The sequence below is a fragment of the Aotus nancymaae genome, unplaced genomic scaffold (assembly GCF_030222135.1).
Source record: "Aotus nancymaae isolate 86718 unplaced genomic scaffold, 86718_ANA_hifiasm-v0.15.2.pri h1tg000039l, whole genome shotgun sequence".
In the NCBI taxonomy this organism is placed as follows: domain Eukaryota; kingdom Metazoa; phylum Chordata; class Mammalia; order Primates; family Aotidae; genus Aotus; species Aotus nancymaae.
In genome coordinates, this window is record NW_026988453.1 from 7743279 (window position 1) to 7764273 (window position 20995).

The window sequence follows — 20995 nt, forward strand, 5'->3', positions numbered from 1 at the left end:
AATTTTTGGTCTACCTAGCTACTTTGTAACTGTTCCAGTCTATGTGATATTAAATGTATAATTTTACTCCTTTAATACAAATCTTTGCTTATTTTGTACTCAAAAGGCAATTTTAAGATATGTAAGAACGGGGCTGGGCACTATTAGAAAATCCAGGCCAGGTATGATAGCTCATGCCTGTAATCCCACACTTTGGGAGGACAAGGCAGGAAGATTGCTTGAGCTCAAGAATTTGAGACCAGCTTGAGTAACATAGCGAGACCTCGCCTTTACAAAAAAATGAGCCTAGTGAAAAATTAGCTGGGCATGGTGGTGCATGCCTGTGCTCCAAGCTACTCAGGAGACTAAGGTGGAAGGATCACTTGAATCCAGGAGGTGGAGGTTGCAGTAAGTCAGTATCGTGCCACAGCACTCCAGCCTGGGCGACAAAGTGGACCTCTAGCTCAAAAAACAAGTTGAGGGGCAAGGGCGGGTATAAGAACAACCAATTCGAGGGAGAGGATATGTAATTTGTGATGAAAATTTGGGAATAAATAACTTACTATTTTCAGGAAGGCCTGTAGGTGGAAAGGACAGAATTTTTACTTGTGGAATGACCTATTTTCATTTCCTTCATAAGTGGTAGAGCTCTAGTAGGGAAGAATAATTTTAATATGGCACCATCCCAAGAATTTGGTTTCTGATAATTTCAACAGTGAATAAGTGGAAACATAATTGAAGTTTCCCTGGCCACAGACAAGCCTTTTAGTCAGCATTATTGACATAACTTGTAAGTAAATAGGGTAACCTTATGTTCTGTCAAGCACCCATGTGTTGCAGAAAATCCTTCACCATGTGTACGTCAGCACACATTAACGCCCATGGTTGTTGTGGGTAGGCCTAATGTATTGGGAAGAGGTAGAAGAGAATGAGAAAGTAAGAAAGGAGCAGTAGAGCGCAACAAAAGACTGGAATATGGAAAAGAATATCATATAACAGACTTAAGTTATTAGCTTCCCTCAGTGTCATTCAGATACACAACATGAGATGTTTCACTTGAAATGATGTGGGGCCTTAATATTTGTGATATGTCTGGATACTTAGCTCCAAGAGCCCGTTGATCCAGCAAGGACATATGTAGGTGTTTGGACAACATAGAGTTTAGTGTTTTATAGTGGTTGTTATCTACTAAAACATAAAAATTTTTGAGAAATGACTTAGAATATGTGGTACCAGTGAGATTGCTTGGACAACCTTGTGATCCCCTATTATGGTTTGTATTGCCTTGCTTTGATCTTAACGGTTATGCCACTATGTTACCATCATTTGCAGTGCCATGGATCAAACTATTATCAGGCACTGTGTACTAAAGCAAGTAATTCTATAGATCATACAATGATAGGAGTGTTTAAAATGCCAGTAAATGAACATTTAGAAATTTTTTTTTTTTTTTTTTTTGAGATGGAGTTTTGCTTTTGTCACCCAGGCTGGAGTGCAGTGAAGAAATTCTACTTTTTTTTTTTTTTTTTTTTTTTTGAGACAGAGTTTTGCTTTTGTCGCCCAGGCTGGAGTGCAGTGGCGCGATCTTGGCTCTCTGCAACCTCCGCCTCCCAGATTCAAGTGATTCTCCTGCCTCAGTGCGTGCCATCACGCCTGCCTAAATTTTTTTTTGTATTTTTAGTAGATACTGGGTTTCACCATGTTGGTCAGGCTGGTCTCGAACTCCTGACCTCCTGATCCGCCCACCTCAGCTTCCCAAAGTGCTGGAATTACAGGCATGAGCCACTATGCCTGGCTCATTTAGAAATTCTTTTAGAACAAGGTCATTGTTCAGATGCTTTTAGAGTTGTTTTTCCCCCTATCTTCTTATAGAAGACAGTGCTTTTAGAATTTAGACTTGATAAACGATGATCTAATTCTAGTGTCATTACTTGCTAATGAAGCCTAAATGAGAGGAGATTTGAGCTCTGCCACTAAGATACTTGATTTCTGGTTCTTTCTTAGAATAGGAATTTCTTTTTACCTATTTTATAAAGAAGTTTTAAATATTCTAAAGATAGTCTTGGTTATTATGCGTTGCGTGCATAGTTATCATCCTTTTCATTTGACTTCTATAGATGAAGACTTAATAGAAAATTTAACCCAAGATGAGACATCTAGGCTGGACCTTGGATTTGAGGAGTGGGATGTAGCTGGCCTGCCTTGGTGGTTTTTAGGAAACTTGAGAAACAACTATACACCTAGAAGTAGTGGCTCAACTGATTTACAGACAAATCAGGTAAATTTCACATTTGAAGGGGAGCGGTTTTTTTTTTTTCCTTTGAAAGGGTAACATTCTTGGTTACTCTTGACCACACATTATATTCTCTAAGAATTCTTATTTACTCTTGTGGCATTAAATACTATCTTTATGCATGTGATACCCAAATCTATATCTATAGTCCTTATCTCTGCCCTAAATGCCCAGCTTCAGTTTTCAGATACCTAATTAACTAACACCTCTACTTAAAGGATTTGACATTGAACAATTTCAAAATGGAACTTTTGGCTAGGCGTAATGGCTAATATTGTAATCTGTAGAAGTGTCAGCCTGTAACACTGGAAGGCCGAGACTGGAGGATTGCTTGAGCCCAGGAGTTTAAGACCAGCCTGGGCAACATAGACCCCATCTTTACAAAAAAAATAAAAATTTGCCAGGCATGGTGGCACACACCTGTAGTCTCAGCTACTTGGGAGGCTGAGACAGCAGTATCATTGGAGCCTGGGAGGCTGAGGCTTCACTGAGCTATGATTGTGTCACTGCACTCCAGCCTGGGCAGCAGAGCAAGACCCTGTCATTCAGAGAGAGGGGGAGGGGGAGGGAGAGGGAGGGAGGGTGGGAGGGAGAGAGGGAGAGAGGAAGGGAAGGGGAGAGAGAGGGGAAGGGAGCGAGGGAGGGAGGGAGAGAAAGAGGAAGGGAGCGAGGGAGGGAGGGAAAGAGGAAGGGAGCGAGGAAGGGAGGGGGAGAGGGGAAAGGAGCGAGGGAGGGAGGGAGGGAGAGAAAGAAAGGGAGCGAGGAAGGAAGGGAGGGGGGAGAGAGAGGAAGGGAGTGGGAGGGAGGAGAGGAAGGGTGCGAGGGAGGCGGAGAGAGAGGAGAGAGAAAGAAGAAAGGAACTTCCTTCTTTTTAGCCAAACATTCCTTCCCCAGCCTTTCCTCTTTCATAAATTTACCATCTACCCAATTATTCCAGCCATATATCAAGGAGATACTGATTTCTTTCTCTGTCAGAGACCACATTCAGATTACTAGCTCTTTATATTCAAAACATATTCAAAATCTGACAACTTTTTACTACTTTTGCCGTCATACCCCAATTCAAAACATTATCGCTTTTCATATAGGCATTATAGCATCCTCATACCACATGGTCCACCTCTTTCTTATTCTTCTAGTAGTTTAGACTTGTCAAAGAGTATATTTTTTAATGGATAAACCACATTGTGTCCAGTGGCTTCAGAAAACAAGTAGAATAAAAGCTAGACTTTCTGCTATAGTCATAACTGATTCAGTCTCCTTCTTCCTTACTTCTTGTCATTCTTCCTTGTTCACTACATGTGTTTTAGATATACCAGGCTCCTTTCTGACACTAGCACAAAATTTCTTCCTCAGCCACCTTAAATTTGTTCTTTACTGTTTCTGAAACACCCTTCCCCTATATTCTTTGTTTGCCTTCTCATGATTTAGGACTCTCCTCAAATGTAATTTCTTCAAAGAGGTTCTCCCTGGCCACCAAGGCTATATTATGTTATATAGTTCCAGTTGGATCCATTCACTTTTTGTTTTGGAGCTGTGTAGTAATAAGTGGTGGCCTGCAAAACCCATTCCTGGTTAAAATAGCCTCCTCTCTAGACACCCTTCTCTTTTATCCTATTCTCTATAGCACTTTTCACTTTGTAAAAATATTGCTGTATTTTATATATGTATTGTCTGTTTGTCACTGAAATGTAAGCCCAGGGCTTTTGTATTATTCACCACTCTATTCCATTACCTAGTGCCTAGAACAGTACGTGGCACATAATAGGTATTCAGTGAGTGGTTGTTTAATAAATGAATGAGTATATAACAGTGGCAAAATAAATTGTCTCGCTCATGAATGTTGTAGAAAAGCATGTCATGAAATATTCATAGATGAATGCAGAAAGTTTTATATATTGAAAGGTGTTCAGGAGTTCAGAAAGTGTCAGGGCAAAAGGTTGGGTGACCAGTATTTCTCATATTTCTTTTTATTTATTTATTTTTCTAGGACAAGTGTTGAGAAATGTTAAGTTACTCGTATTTCTTTAATAAGCATCCTTGACCATTTTAAGGGAAAGAATATGTCAGAACTAATGGAATGTTTTCTAGCTTCTTAGGTTATCACCTGTAGAAGGAATTTAGGGAATGGATTCTGTTTACTTGAGCAATTACAAGTCTTTACCTTTTAAACTCTTCAGTACTGTTTCTCAGGTGTTACACCTGATTTAGTTTTAAAATAGAAAAGTCCTTGCCTGGCACCATTAAATCCATCTATTAGTTTATCCATAGTAGGTGTCAAGTAGATACCTGTTGAATGAATATATGTCCATTGAATAAAGGCAAGACATTCTCTGGCGATTTAAGACATTGAATTTTGGGTTCATTTGTGTTGTTTCAACATCTATGATAAACCTCTGAATACAGAACTCATTTTTTTTTTTTCTATTAGGATGTGGATACTGCTATTGTTTCAGATACTACAGATGACTTGTGGTTTTTGAATGAATCAGTATCAGAGCAGTTAGGTGTTGGAATAAAAGTTGAAGCTGCTGACACTGAACAAGCAAGTGAAGAAGTAGGGAAAATAAGTGACAAAAAGGTAAGTTGTGGAAAAATTTCATGTTGATTCTGTTTGTGCGCTCATGGTATGTAATCTCTTCAGATCTCTGTGTATCTCTTTGTACAACAGATTGGTTACGTAATCCCCTTTTTACCTAACATTTTTCAATATCCAATTTTAAAATTAATATTAGGTTAACTAGTGCTGCTTGGCTTCTACTTACTCAAAAGCAGTAAGCTCCTCTTTTTTTTTTCCTCTGCTTATAGCAACAAGCTACCTTTTTTTTTTTTCTATTTGCTAACAAGCTAAGCTGCTAATTGAGGTAGTCCAACCTGCAGCCTGTGGACCACATTCAGCCCAGAACGGCTTTGAATCAACACAAATTCATAAACTTCTTTAAAACATGATGAGTTTTTTGCGATTTTTTTTTTTTTTTTTTCCCTTTTAGCTCATCAGCTATCATTGGTGTTAGTGTATTTTATGTGTGGCCCAAGACAATTCTTCCAGTGTGGCCCAGGGAAGCCAAAAGGTTGGACACCCGTGTTCTAAATGAACAGTAGCCTGTAGGAGACTTATTTCTTGGAAATCTTGATAGCTTCTATAACCATTTTATACGTAAATGGAAGGTATTTTTTATAGCTATTTTAGAGTTAAAATAGTAGAAAAGAGGGGAGTTAGAACTCTTGAGTACATATTGTATGTACTCATACATATGGTATGCACTCGTGTACAGATGAAGAGTCATACAGGCAGCTTTCTCAAGACTCCAAAGAAACTGGGGAGCAGATCCAGTGCCCAGCATGTAGAAGAGTGTCAGTAAACATCCATCAGATAAGTACAGCAAAGAAAACCAGACCTAAATTGGGTCATCCTTTTTATTTGTTTAAGGAGTTTTCATAGGAATTTTGAGTTCCTGAAGGATACTGTAGTATATTTATTGTAGTCAAATGATGCCTGGGTTCTCTTAGATTAGTTATATAGGTAGCATTAGAAGGAATGCAGGTGGCTTGAATGAAGACAAAAGTGATATTTGGAAACTTATTTATTTTTGAGATAGGATCTCCCTGTTTTGCCCAGTTTAATCTTAAACTCCGTAGCTCAAATGGTCCTTTCACTTCAGCCTCCCAGGTAGTTGAGATCACAGACATGTGCAACCATACCTGGCCTAGGAAACTTTTTAGAGAGAGATAAAACTTAAAATACTTGACCTTTTGTGAGGTTGCTATACAGAGGTTCATAATTGTTTCATAATTGGTTTTATTCCATTTATTGGACTACAAAACTGGGTTTAAAATTTAAAATTTTTTAAATTTAGAATACTCCTTACTTTTGAAATGGGCTTTTTGTTTCTGTTTCCATGGGACAGCCAGAGTATCACATAACTAGTTTTACTTTTGAATATGAAAAGTAAAATTTAAAATACTTTGTTTCATTCTTCCTGTCTGCCTAGATAAAAATTTTCAAATTTGGAGCTTTTCCACTCCGAAATTAATAATTAATTAATTATTTATTTATTTTTGGGACAGAGTCTTGCTCTGTCACCAGGCTGGTGTGCAGTGGTGCAATCTTGGCTCACTGTAACCTCCGCTTCCCCGGTTTCTGCAATTCTCTTGCCTCAGCTTCTTGACTAGCTGGCTTTACAGGGGTGCACCACGACGCCCAGCTAATTTTTGTGTTTTTACTAGAGATGGGGTTTTACCATGTTGACCAGGATGGTGGTCTCTATCTTTTGACCTTGTGATCCACCCACCTTGGCCTTCCAAAGTGCTGGGATTACTGGCCTGAGCTATTTATTTATTTTAAAATTGTTTTAGAGACAGGCTCTTATTCTGTCTCACAGGCTGGAATGCCATGGTGAGATCATAGCTTACTGAAAGCTGAAACTCTTGGACTCAAGCGATTCTCTTGTCTCAGCCCCCAAGTAGCTGAGACTACAGGTGTGTACTACCACACCTGGCTAATTTTTTATATTTTGTGTAGAGACAGGGTCTCGCTCTGTTGCCTAGGCCAGTCTCAAACTCCTGGGCTCAAGGGATCCTCTGGCCTTGACCTCCCAAAGTGCTGAAATTATAGGCACCTGGCTGTAAAATAGCCACCATGCCCAGATATTTAAAGTCATAAATATGGGCATCTTCTGTCTTCTGAATGCAGAATTTATTTAGTAACCCTTCTGGGTGCTTTTCTGTCGTTTGTGCTACTACTGAAATGCCAACTAGATGTACAGAATCATGTTTGGTCTTGCATTTAAGCTGTCTTCTTAAGTGCTAGTGATGGAAGCAGAATGTTCGTTTTAAATTGAAGCTGTTGTCTTTTTTGATTCTAGGTAATCAGCCTCATCTAAAACAGGTAAACATTACTAATGAGACATTTTGCCTTCACAGGTGATTGAAGTGGGAAAAAATGATGATCTTGACGACCCTAAGTCCTTAAGTGATGATACTGATGTAGAAGTTACCTCTGAGGTATGAATCTCCAGTGAAAACTATTTTGCACCAGCCCCATCTTCAGATTATATAAGTCCAGCAGTTCACTTGTGTTGAAGACTGTTGTTCCCCCCACCACCACCCATTTCTCTCTCCCTTGCCTAGTTGCTAAGTGATGTTGGTTTCTTTACATCTTGTAAGAAATTTTTATTGCAACTTAAGGGAAGGGGATAATTTGATCTTATCCTCTCTCTACCTTGAAAACCATGAGATTTATGCCTCTGTGTGCCTTTCTCCCCGCCATCAAATCTCTTTGGAGACAAAAAGTTACGCAAAATAGTCCTGTGCTGCTTTCCACGACTCAACACCTCTCTGTAATCCCAAAGACAGACCATAGGCTATCTAAAATTATTTGTTGAATATAAAAATAATACTGTTTTCTTAAAAAGAAGGAAATGGAAAACAGCTTAATTTCCCCACAGATATTAAACAGAGGACTATTGAAGAAGATTTGATATTCTGCGTTTGGGTTAATAGGTATGGATTTGTCACTAGTTGATAACTCAAGTCTAGACCCAAATGTATACCTTGCTTTTTACTTGCTGTTTCCCCGTGTTTCTTGTAGTCTTGCCACAGGTAACATACTATGGAGAAAAGGTTGTTGGAGGAAGGATAAGGAGATTTTACATTTTTTTGCTTGGAGAGAGAAACGTTTTTAGGTTGTTTCTGGTGTTGATAGTTTCCCCCACTTCCACCACACCACTGTTGAGCATTGTGGTAGTTCATTGCCAATTATCTGTGTGTAGCTTAGTAATAAAGTGAACTATATTGATCCAGTAAAAGTGTTCTTGACCATAATACAAATAACAGAGATAAGTGTTTCCATATTAATCAGACTTTTGTGTCTACTTGGACCCAGAAAATGTTAAGCAAATGGATGCCGTTGAATTTAATAAGCCCTATTATTTTATGTACTACTAATAAAAAGTGATGCCAGTTAAACTATGGCACACCATCAGTCACAAATTCCAAATCTTTATGAAGTTCCTTTGATTATTTGTACAACATTTTAAATGAGATTGGAAGATCTCAGACTGGCAAGAGTGTTTTGAGGCTGTCTGGAGTATATCCCAGTTTAACACGTGGTTGTACCCCTGCCTCTCAGTCTGGACAATTGAGTTATTTATGACTTCTAGACCCGAAGTGCTTAGCCTTTGACCTGAAAGTAATAAAGTTCAGCTTACGTCAAATCATTGATCCTGTCACAGCCAGGCAGTTAACTACATTAGTCTTACTTGTTCCCTATAGCTTTTTTTGAATTAAGCAAAGCATTTATAATTCATTGAGATCTAATGTCTGTCTCCTAATTTGAATATGGAGAAGTAGAGAAAAATTACTTGGCATTCAAGGACAAGAACATTTATTTTTCAGAGAGCATGATTTAGGCATAAAATTATACCTGTAATCCTGGGTGCAATCAGAGTGCATGAGTAGATTTAGTAGTTTTCAAATCTCATTTGTTTTAGCTTTCTTTTTTGCCAAATTTTATAACATTTGCTATTGTAGAAAAGAATGACAGAGTAGTGTCTTCATTCTTTAGCTTCTTGCCTGGTAAAGAGGTAAGTTGTACAAAGAAAAATAACCCCAAAGAAGGCCATAAGGTACAGTAAACAATGTATATTTCATCCAGACAAGGTAGAAAGCCAGAATAATTCAACTTTTCTTAAAGATAGCTATATCAGATTTTGGCTTGAAAATAGCAGTTGTGGCACTATCAGTGTAAGTAAAACTTCCAAAGGCTTTCCTTCACATGGCTGTAGAATTTGCTCAAATCCTAGACTAGCTCACTGGTGTGGAATGTCTGGACTATCACTAGCTTAGTGAGAGGATGTGAATGAATTTGACCTCCTTTCCTTTTTCTCAGCATCATATTCACCCCCTCAGTATTAATTGGCTTCACTTGTCTTTGTAGAATGAGTGGCAGTGTACTGAATGCAAGAAATTTAACTCTCCAAGCAAGAGGTACTGTTTTCGTTGTTGGGCCTTGAGGAAGGATTGGTATTCAGACTGTTCAAAGCTAACCCATTCTCTCTCCACATCTGACATCACTGCCATACCTGAAAAGGAAAATGAAGGAATTGATGTGCCTGATTGTCGAAGAACCATTTCGGCTCCTGTCGTTAGACCTAAAGATGTGTATATAAAGAAAGAAAACTCCAAACTTTTTGATCCCTGCAACTCGGTGGAATTCTTGGATTTGGCTCACAGTTCTGAAAGCCAAGAAACCATCTCAAGCATGGGAGAACAGTTAGATAACCTTTCTGAACAGAGAACAGATACAGAAAACATGGAGGATTGCCAGAATCTTTTGAAGCCATGTAGCTTATGTGAGAAAAGACCACGAGATGGAAACATTATTCATGGGAGGACAGGACATCTTGTCACTTGTTTTCACTGTGCCAGAAGACTAAAGAAGGCTGGGGGTTCATGTCCTATTTGCAAGAAAGAGATTCAGCTGGTTATTAAGGTTTTTATAGCATAATGATAGTACGAATACAAAAATGCATTTATTCAGTTCACATCACATTATTTGAAGATCAATCCTTTATTTAATTTTATTCCCTACTTGTCTGTTAGAGAATGTTCTTAGGTATTAAAATCCAAGGTAGCTGTGAGAAAAAAACGGGCACCAACAATGAAAAACAGAAGTAATCTGATTAGTTAAATTATGAAAAACAAGAGATCCTCCGTGCACATTTACAATATTGAGGTATAAGTAACATGATAAAGTGTTTACTTCTAACAAGTTTTAAAAATCTAACCACCCCATAAAAGCAGTAGAATGTTTCTGTCACCCTAAAACACTCCCTCCTGCCCCTTTTCAGACAGTTTTTTGACTATTTCGTGGCTCTCACCCTAGATTAGTTTTTTTGTTGCACTTTTTTTGGGGGTTGTAGGGGAGGTGTGGGGCGACAGGCAGGGTCTTGTTCTGTCTCCCAGGCTGAAGTGCGGTGCAGTGGTGTGATCATGGCTCACTGCAGTCTTGGTTCCTGGGCATAAGTGGTCTTCCCACTTAAGCCTCCTGAATAGCTGAGACTATTATAGACTAGCATAACCACACTGGCTGTTTTTTTTTTTTTTTGTCATTAGAGGTCTTTTATTACAGAGGTCACTCTGCACTCCATAGTTACACACTTACACAACTCCATCTTACCAAACACTGTAGAATCTCACAGGGGGCCGGGCCCGGTGGCTCACACCTGTAATCCCAGCCACTTTGGAAGGCTGAGGCAGGTGGATCATGAGGTCAGGAGTTCTAAGACCAGCCTGACCAACATGGTAAAACCTCATCTTTACTAAAAATAACAAAAATTAGGCAGGCATGGTAGTATGTGCCTGTAATCCCAGCTACTCAGGAGTACTTAGGAGGCTGAGACAGGAGAAATGGTTGAACCCAGGAGTTGGAGGTTGCAGTGAGCTGAGATCACGCCAATTGCACTCCAGCCTGGGCAACAGAACGAGACTCTGTTTCAAAAAAAAAAAAAAATTCAAGAACCTCACAGGTTTTAGAACTGTCCTTGCATTGTTCTTCACCCTGGGTCCCTGGTGTTGAATTGAAGCAACTCCTTCCAAGTTCCTTGCCCGTTAATTAGCCAAGCCACTGTCCACATTATCACAAACATTGTATTAACTGAAAACCTGGCCCATGCCATAATCCATTAGGAGAGCTTATTTTTAATTAGATTAAATTCCAGTGTTAATGCAGAAAACCTGATAGAGATTGAATTGCTATATGTAACTGTCTTAGTTCTCTTCTTCATGTCATATTTTGACCATTTATCTTCTACACCTGGCTGACCTGCATGTTCTTACAGTGCAACTTCTACTTGGTGTTTGCGCTTGGCTTTGTTTTCAGATTTAAGTTGTGACATACGTTTTCAAACCTATCTTAAGAAACAGCTCTGATATTGAAATGGCTTCTGTAGAATAGGTTTGACAGATGTAAGTCTTTGATTCTTTGGCTTTGGTTTTTGTGCCTGTTACAGTTTTACACACATTCATTCAGAGAAAGACATTACCATCAGTGTGTTGTTTCTTTTTTCAAATTCCATTATGTTTTTAAAGACCCATATTTCACTAAGCAGTGTACTTGTTGAAACTGATGTGAGTGACTATGTTTCCACACGTGATAGAGCGTCAGATACTGGAGTTTGTCAGGGGTAGAATGGTTGGATTCAGGAATGTTTAGCTGACTCATTGCAGGAAGTTATCCTGTAATCCCAGCTACTTGGGAGGCTGAGGTGAGAGGATCAGTTGAGCACAGGAGGCTACAGTGAGCTATGATCATGCCACTCCACACCCGCTTGGATGACAGAGCAAGACCTGCTAATGAAAGGATAACGTTCCAAAAGAGCACTGGCTAATGTTTTAATGTTTTGTGGAGATGAAGTCTCACTGTGTTGGTCTCGGACTCCTGGGCTCAAACAGTCCTCACACCTCAGCCTTCCAGAGTGCTGAGATTATAGTCAGGAGCCACCTAGTCTGGCCCTTTTGCAAGACTTTAATCTGACATCTAAATTTTTAAAATTTAAGTACTTACAAAGGATATACTATCCAACGTATTGCATATTATATATGTGCTTTAAAGATTTTTGTGTTTTTGAGAGACAGGGTTTCACTTTGTCATCCAAGCTGGAGTGGAGTGGCACAACACTGCCCACTGAAGCCTCAACCTTCTGGGCTCAAGTGATCCTCCAGCCTCAGCTTCCGTCACACCCAATTAATTAAAAATTTTTTTTTTGTAGACATCATCTCATTATGTTGCCCAGGCTGGTCTCAAACTTCTGGGTTTAAGTGGTTTCCCTGTCTCAGCCTCCCACACAGTGTTGGGATTACCACCGTGAGCCACTATGCTTGGCTTTAAAATATATATATATTTTTCCCTTACACACGCACAAACCCTTGAAGGTAGGCTTAAAGATATTTTTATGAAAGCCTTGGGGCTATAGATTTAGCTGATTAAATTTATAGAAAAAGTCCTGTTGTATAAACTGGCAAAGCCTGTACTCAGTTTAAAATTAATCAGTCAAATCAGACTTAACTTCAGGCAGAACATGTCTTGGTTTTAATTCAGATAAACACACAAACATATTCCTCTGCATAGCCTTCAGAAGGATCAGTTCTTTTTTTTTTTGGAGACAAGGACTTGCTTTATTGCCCAGGCTGGAGTGCATTGGCACAATCACAGCTCACTGCAGCCTTGACCTCCCAGATCCAAGCAATCCTCCCACCTCAACCTCCCAAGTAGCTGGGACCATAGGTGTGTGCTACCATGCCCAGCTGATTTTTGTGTTTTTTGTACAGATAGTGTTGTGCCATGTTGCCTAGGCTAGTCCCAAACTCAGGTTCAGGCAACCCTTCTGCCTCAGCCTCTCGGGATTACAGTCCTGAGCCACCATCCCCCACCCTCTTTGCCTCTTTGGAGTTACCTAGATTTTTTTTTTTAACCCCTTTGTTTAGTGTCTCTGGAGCTGCTTACACCAAGGGGCATTGCCCCTTGGTATGATACTGGATGGTTGACAGGCAGTCTGTTTTGTTTTTTTTAGAATAAGGAGTATGGCTGTTGTGACAAGGGAATTAAAGAGAAATGGTAGATATGAAGAGGCCTCATCAGAGCACATATTTTAGGACAATACATATGGAAATTGGAGGTCTTTAAGTTGGTTTCCATATAGCGATGCATGTGTCCTTACCCCATGGGAAAATGTTGGTGTATCCTCAAGGGTATGTATGTGTCATTTTGAAGACCAAGGCCCTAGAATTGTCAAACTTAAGGATCATAAAATTCACCTGGGTTGCTTGTTAAACGTGCCTAAAGCCCAAGAGACTGATCCCTGAGATCTGGACCAGGAATTTGCATTTGAACAAGTATTCCTGGAATCTCTTTGCAAATTTTATACAGAACATGCTTTTAGAATCCTTGCCCTAGACAGGGGTGTCCAATCTTTTGGCTTCCCTGGGCCACATTGGAAGAAGAATTGTCTTGAACCACACACAAAATACACTAACACTAATAATAGCTGATAAGCTTCAAAAAAAAAAAGTTTAAAAAAAAAACCTCATCTTGTGATTTTTGTTTTGTTTTGTTTGTTGTTTTTTTTGGAGACAGTCTTGTTCTGTCGCCAGGCTGAAGTAGAATGGCGTTATCTTGGCTCGCTGCAACCTCCGCCTCCCAGATTCAAGCGATTCTCTTGCCTCAACCTCCCAAGTAGCTGGGATTACAGGCGTCCACCACCACACCCGGCTTATTTTTGTATTTTTAGTAGAGACAGAGTTTCACCATGTTGGCCAGGCTGTTCTTGAACTCCTGACCTTAGGTGATCTGGCCGCCTCGGCCTCCCAAAGTGCTAGGATTACAGGCATGAGCCACCACACCTGGCCGAAAAATCTCAAAATGTTTTTAAAAAGTTTACAAATTGTGTTGGGCTGCATTCAAAGCCGTCCTGGTCTGCCTGTGGCTCACAGTCCATAGTTCGGACAAGTTTGCCCTGGAAGGAAGGGTTTTTCCTTTCTGCTTTTTTAGGTGCCATACAGAACAGCATTTCTTTATTACTGCATTTAGTTTTGAGAGAAGTTCTGTTAAAGTTACAGAATTTTAAAAGTATCCTGCACTCGTATTCGACAACTCTTTTTTTTTTTTTTTTGAGATGGAGTTTCGCTCTTGTTACCCAGGCTGGAGTGCAATGGCGCGATCTCGGCTCACCGCAACCTCCGCCTCCTGGGTTCAGGCAGTTCTGCCTCAGCCTCCCAAGTAGCTGGGATTACAGGCACGCGCCACCCTGCCCAGCTAATTTTTTGTATTTTTAGTAGAGACGGGGTTTCACCATGTTGACCAGGATGGTCTCGATCTCTTGACCTCGTGATCCACCCGCCTCGGCCTCCCAAAGTGCTGAGATTACAGGCGTGAGCCACCGCGCAGGGCTCAACAACTCTTAATTTTGCACATGAGGCTAATAACACAGCTAGGTGGTAGAGTTACTACTAGAATCCAAGTTTCAACTACTATATCTTTAAAAAATACCTTCTCGTTTTAAGTGGTAGTGGTTATTGAATTTGGGACAACTAATCTTATAGATCTAAATACATGGTTTTAGAGAAGACGATTTGCAGCCAAAATGAGACTTGAGAGAGAACAGTGACTTATGACACTTTCTCCCAAAAGGGAAGTACCCAGTAAATGTCAGACTTTTTTTTTTTTTTTTTTTAATTTTACTTTAGGTTCTGGGGTACATGTGCAGGTCATGCAGGGTTGTTGCATAGGTGCATACATAACCAGGTCGTTTGCCGTCTCTGTTCCCCCTTTGACTGTATCCGGCATTTCTCCCCATTTTATCCCCCCCCACCCCCCAGGCTTTCTTATTAATCAGAAAACTACCCCCAGTATCAGGACAAGTAAAAGTGGCAGACCTGAACCGTTTTCTCCATTAGTGCTCTTTACTCAAGAATGAAGCTCAAATCTCTGTCTCTCTAGGAATTAGGGATGAGAGTTTTTCCCCCAATAAATAGAGCCACAGTTCTTTGGGTTAAATGTTTTATTAGACCATGGCTAGTGCTCTCAAACTTTAGAAAGTTAGTTTTCTCCCTATCCCTGCCTCCCGCCAAATGCTCTCTTTATAGTGATTGATAGCCACTTGCTTTTGCAAGTGGTAAACTGGAGGAAGGGACAGTTGGGGACCTGTGCTTGTGTCATCTGATCCTCTACATGAGTTATAATTTTTAATAAAAACTAAGCATTTTACTTAAGTTTGTAGATATTTGATGCCAAATTTGGCACATGATTGCCCAGGAAATAATTCTTTTACGCTGCTCAACTTTACTCCTCTTCCTGCTTGCTCACCTGGGTTTTCCTTTTTTTTTTTTTTTTTGAGTTGGAGTTTTCACTCTTGTCGCCCAGGTTGGAGTGCAATGGAGCCATCTCAGCTCACTGCGTTCTCCGCCTCCTGGGTTCAAATGATTCTGCCTCAGCCTCCTGAGTACCTGGGATTACAGGTGTGTACCACTACGTCGGGCTGATTTTGTATTTTTAGTAGAGGTAGTTTCACCATGTTGGTCAGGCTGGTCTCTAACTCCTGACCTTAGATAACCCACCCACCTTGGCCTCCCAAAGTTCTGGGATTATAGGCATGAGCCACCATGCCCAGCCTAAATTATTTCCTTGATCTGTTTTTGATTTTGTTCTTTTTTCCCTTGCCACTGTGGTACAGATTTTTTTTACTCACTACCACTAAACTAAAGCAATACATAGTTTATGTGTGAAGTGTTCAGAGTTTACTGCTATAAGGAAACTTCCAAGTACTGATATTCATCTTCTATCTGTAGTTATTGGGACCATGTGCTCTAGTTTTCTGGAGACTGCCAATTTGCTCCCGTTTTTCTGCATCCCACCTGCGATGGAAAAGGGAATTTATTTCCATCTCTCCCATTTCACCTTCAAGTGTCCTCATTTGGATGTTAAATTATATGGTCACCTAGTTATGGGTAAGTCATGGTCGAGTTAAAATCTCGATTGTGAGGAAGGATCTGTGTCAGTGGAGCTCATTGTTTCTGCTGCATCGTGCCATAGACTTGAATAATCATACCCCATTACCATCAGATTTCTTGTAGTTGTCATTTAAATTAATATTTATGATTGTTATCTTGGGCAAAAAGTTCAGCGCAGAGATGACAAATCATTAGAACCATGATGAATTTCAATATTACAACTAAAAAGGTCTGTCTCAATATTAACTCACTCTCCTTGCAGTGTGCTTAACAGTAATTGGTATGTTTTTGTATTTAATGCTTAAATCAGACTTTATAAAAATCTTAGACCAAGGCTTTAATATGGTTTGCCATTTCTCCAGTCTCCCTATGGAATATTATGGATTTCTAATCCTAGGCATGGACGATAGATTGGAGTTGAGCCATGCCAGCCTCCACACTGCCACTAACTTGTGTAATGTAAGACTGAGTCACTGCCAAGCATTGGAAATACATGGTTGTGTTTTAATTATAATTTATGTATAGTTAGATATATGTAATGCATTGTGTGGTATTATTTGGTTTGTAGGAATTTATTTTAAGGGTCAAGGACATTTGTAACATTTTTTTGTGTGTCAATTCAATGCAATGTTGGCTCCCTTGAAAAGTTATTAATGAGTTATTGGCGAATGTTCTATTCTGTAATACAAAGCTATGTAATGTTACCTCTTGACTCGCTTTTGAAAGGAAGACAATTGTTAACCAGACATTTGGTTTTTTTCTCTGCAGAATTATGTGAATTTCTGATATATGGCTTTAGATACTGTGAATCTGTTTGTCATTTAGTCAGTTATCTGCTTAAATTGTTCAGACTTATATCCTAAGGAGCAATTTATTTTGATGGTTCTCCCACTCAAGTGCACATATGTGCAAGCACATTTCGATTCTGATGCTACCTTTGCTACATCTAGATGGCCATAGATAAGGAACTAGCTATGTTTTTAGAATCTGCACTTCAAAGATAAAGGAACCAGTAAGCTCTCTCGTATGCTAAACGTGAAATGTACAGTATTTACAAATGTCTGGAATTTTGCACTGCCATAGGGAATGTTAAGGTTACTTGGCTAGAATTTATGAGACTTGTGGGTAGACAAGTTGAAGCTTAGCAGATGAGGGGAAATACTGAGGCCCCTAAGACTAAACTGAAAATAATCAGTGTCTGAGATAGTGACTGAAGTGGCTCCCCAGGCCTAATTTGGGAACCGTTTTTCCTGATTGCTTTGAGAAGTACTTTCTGTTGACAAAACGTTTCATTTTGCTTGTCGTTGCTATATTCTCCCTTTATAGGAGCCACCAGATTTCTTCCCTTTTGTGGGAAATGTCCCATTAGCATTTTCAGATCTTTTGATGTGCACTAATGCCATTATTGGTAACGCTGTTATTGGTGAATATAGCGTAATTAAATAAACTGTTACAGTAAATCTACACTTAGATTTATTGCACCTCTACCAGTAGCCTTTTGGATGACTGAAAGTGTTATAGAGAAAGAAGTATGTCTGCAGAAAGAGGTAGCTAATGTTTTTTGGTACTCTATCTGAAATCCAAGATGCTGCTTCCCCCTGCAGGTGGTTTTCCCTTTTAGGATTAATCCCTTCTGGGAGCACAGGACAGTTAGTAGAACTCCTCATTTCTTAAGGTGGAGAGGGTCAAGGATACCTAAAAAGGGTCAAATAATGCTAAAAGAGCAATTCCTCTTTCAGAGCAGTTGCTGTAATTTGGCTAATGCTTTATTGAAAGTTGACATTAGGCTGAGGGCGGTGGCTCATGCCTAATTTAATTCCAGCACTTTGGGAGGTGGGTGGATTGCCTGAGTTCAGGAGTTGGAGACCAGATGTGGTGGCATGTGCCTGTAGTCCCAGCTACTTGGGAGGCTGAGACGGGAGAATCTCTTGAACCAGGGAGGCGGAGGTTGCAGTGAGCCAAGACGATACCACTGCACTACTCCCTGGGCAACAGAGCAACACTCCGTCTCAAAAAAAAAAAAAGAAAGAAAAGAAAAGAAAATTGACATTTATCATTATAACAGCTTATGAGTCCCTAATTTCTTACCTGAAGGCATTGTTTTTTAAAAGGGTTAAGTACTGATGTCAACAGACAAATATTTCTGATCAGATAGTCACTATCAACAGAGTAGCAAATGTGGTTTCATAAAGTAGGAAGAAAACAGCATTTTAAAATAACTTTGGGAGACTGATTTGAGTAATAAAACTCTGGTCTCCCTTAAAACCCTTTCTTCCACCTTTACTGTATCTCTTATATTCCCTTAGTTCAAAGTTATTACCTATTTCTTGATATTGCTTTTATACCAAAGACCCTTATCAGCCCTTGTAACTACAGTATCTTTAGATAAGATTCTTCTTTCCAATCAGTCCTGGGAAGTGTATCTGTTGCAGTTAGGTGGTAGATGGGAAGCTATGGTGGCAGAGCTACTATCTAATAAAGTAACAGCTTGTAGTTGAGGCTTCCGAAGTATGTGATGGGAGATAGGGGAGTTAGCTTCCCTGTTGTCTCAGCACTAAGAAGTTGAGGTCAGGCCAGGCACGGTGGCTCACTCCTGTTATCCCAGCACTTGGATGGCCAAAGTGGGCAGATTGCTTGAGCTCAGGAGTTCGAGACCAGCCTAGGCAACATAATGAAACCCTGTCTCTACCAAACAGAAAATAGCTGGGCATAGTGGTGCACGCCTGTTGTCCCAGCTACTCAGGAGGCCGAGGTGGGAGGATCGCTTAATCCTGGGAGGTGGAGTTTGCAGTCAGCTGAGATGGCACCACTGGAATCCAAGGTGGGTGAGAGACACCCTGTCTCAAAAAAAATTGAGGTCAGACTTCCTTCTTACAGAATTACTTTTTTTCCTCTGTAGTTTGCCTCATTTCTTCACTTCATTCTCAATGAGAATCAAAATGTTTCTTTGAGGTTTTTTTCTTCCCCCTTTTAAAATCAACAGAAAATGTTTCAAAGGAGGAATGAAATGCTTGTTGGCTTCCTCAGCACTTGGCAAGGTAGACCTCAGCCACCTCTGAATATGACTTTCTTCAGTCTCTAGCTGTACACTATTAAGTGCCTCTTGGGTGGAGGCAGAGTAAGTATTGGGTGCCAGTCTTGACCTTCGTATGCCTCAGTTTTTCTCATCTGTAAAAATCAGTGTACATACCTGCCCTTCTACCTCATAGTTTGTTGGGTGGATTAAACATGGGGAAGCAACTTTGAAGTCTATTAATTTCCTTGAGGAGATATAAGAGCCTGTGATGCTCTTGGTTGGCGTACCAAGCTCTGGGTTATATATTCAGAATACCTCGTGTTATGGAAGCTGAGCACAAGCTCTCCTTTATGCCTGCCTGGCAGAGCTTGTCTTGCTTACTGTAAGCCCTTTTACCCATGCTTCTAGTTTAGATATCCTTTCCTGGAAATGAGGCTCTTGACTAGAAAAGAATTCTTTCCCTGGGTGTTCGGAGAGAAGTTTGTAAATTTGTATAGCACGTTCTATCCTGGTAAAACTGCCTTGCTGTGGTCTTGATGTACAAAAAATATTTTTTGAGGGGTGTGGGGACAGTGTCTCACTCTGTCGCCAAGGCTGGAGTACAGTGGTACAATCTCGGCTCACTGCAACTTCTGCCTCTCGAGTTCAAGTGATTCTCCTGCCTCAGCCTCCCAAGTAGCTGGGACTACAGGTGCCTGCCACCACGCCCAGCTAATTTTTGTATTTTTAGTAGAGACGGTTTCACCATGTTGGCCAGGCTGGTCTCAAACTCCTGACCTCAGGTGATCTGTGCACTTTGGCCTCCCAAAGTACTGGGATTACAGGCGTGAGCCACTGCACCCGGCCCAAATAGTTTCTACATACACTTGGGTAGGTGGCATAAAACACACTGCCAATATATAGAAAACATGCCATTTTCCAAATATTTCTGATCAGAGAGTCACAAGAGTAGCAAATGTGGTTTCATAAAGTGGGAAGAAAGCGGCAATTTAAAGTAACTTTTTGGGAGACTGAATTGAGTAATAATAAAACTCCAGTTTCCAGCAAAGTAAATAAATAACCTTTTGAATATGGCCAGCTCACTAAGGAAAGAGGGAGGCATTTTCTGCATTCTTGCCCAGTTTTCTTTATAATATAAGCACCACTAAATTAATAGCTCTGTATCTCTTTGGTGTTTGCACTATGCAATGCTTTTTATACTTTTAAAATTGTGCTTTTTTGTGTATTAAATGTGTTTCCATTTGCCATTGTGTGTTGTCATTATTTGTGAAATAGGTAATTTTGTGTGTATACAGTCAAATCTCATTGCTGTTATATGTTTTGGTCTGATACAACAGACCAAAGATATAACATAAAATTACTTCTGTTGCTTTTTTGGGGAAGTTAATGGACTTAAAATGATCAGCTTTGGATATTTTCTCCCAGTTACCTTTTAGAGCAACTGCTATATTTTATTTTCAGGGTCCCAATCCTGAAGAAATCCATCAAATTTTACAGAGTGTTTTCTAACATTGAGCTTGTTGTGATTTTGAATTGGGGCCAGTACGAGAGGTACTGAGGGTTTGTCACGCTATGTGCATTAATCAGCTGTATGTCTGCATCTGCTAGGGTCTTTAGCAGTGGTTCTTAAACTTGTGGGGATTATAGTCCTCCTTGAAAAGCTAATGAAACTCATGAAACCTCTTCTTATAAATAGCACAATATTAAACATCAATTTCAGGGCTTCATTGAAGCCACTGGTCCATGACGCTTGGGTTTTGTTCTTTGGAGGGCTACCAGAGAAGAGTGAATGGCCCACAGAGAGCTTGGTAGTACATACGCCTTTCAAAAGTTCATTCACTTAGACTTAAAGCCATTACAGTGAGTGAAACATCCAGCTCACTGTCCTGAGCTTGAGTGGGGGCAGGATTACCATATAGTTGGTGCAGATTGGTGTGAGCTATGTGATTTCTTGGGCACTGAAGGCTGCTGCATAAATGATACCCTTTAGAAATGTGTGATATATATCTGAGGAGGCCTTCGGGATGGGGTGGGGTGATAGTGGACATACCATGGTAACTGTTTTTTTTTTTTTTGAGATAGGGTCTCATTCTGTCACCCAGGCTGAAGTTCATTGGCAAGATCACAGTTCACTGCTGCCTTGACCTGGCTGAAGCCATCCACCCACCTCAGCCTCCCGAGTAGCTGAGACCACAGGCATG

At 40.1% G+C, this 20995-nt stretch overlaps 1 protein-coding gene across 3 annotated transcripts in view; it reads left to right on the forward strand.

The window, feature by feature from the left end:
- MDM4 (MDM4 regulator of p53) overlaps positions 1-20039 on the forward strand; it is a 49045-nt gene extending 29006 nt beyond the window's left edge. For 2 of the 3 annotated variants that reach the window (XM_012459388.3, XM_021677225.2), the window contains exons 8-11: positions 2097-2257; positions 4704-4853; positions 7196-7276; positions 9210-20039. In XM_012459388.3, coding sequence (XP_012314811.2) covers positions 2097-2257; positions 4704-4853; positions 7196-7276; positions 9210-9779 — 962 coding nt within the window. In that variant the 3' untranslated portion in view covers positions 9780-20039. Of the gene's footprint in view, positions 1-2096; positions 2258-4703; positions 4854-7195; positions 7277-9209 lie in introns of those variants that run through there. The other variant, XR_010336498.1, reaches the window with a different exon arrangement.
- Positions 20040-20995: the final 956 nt, after the last annotated feature.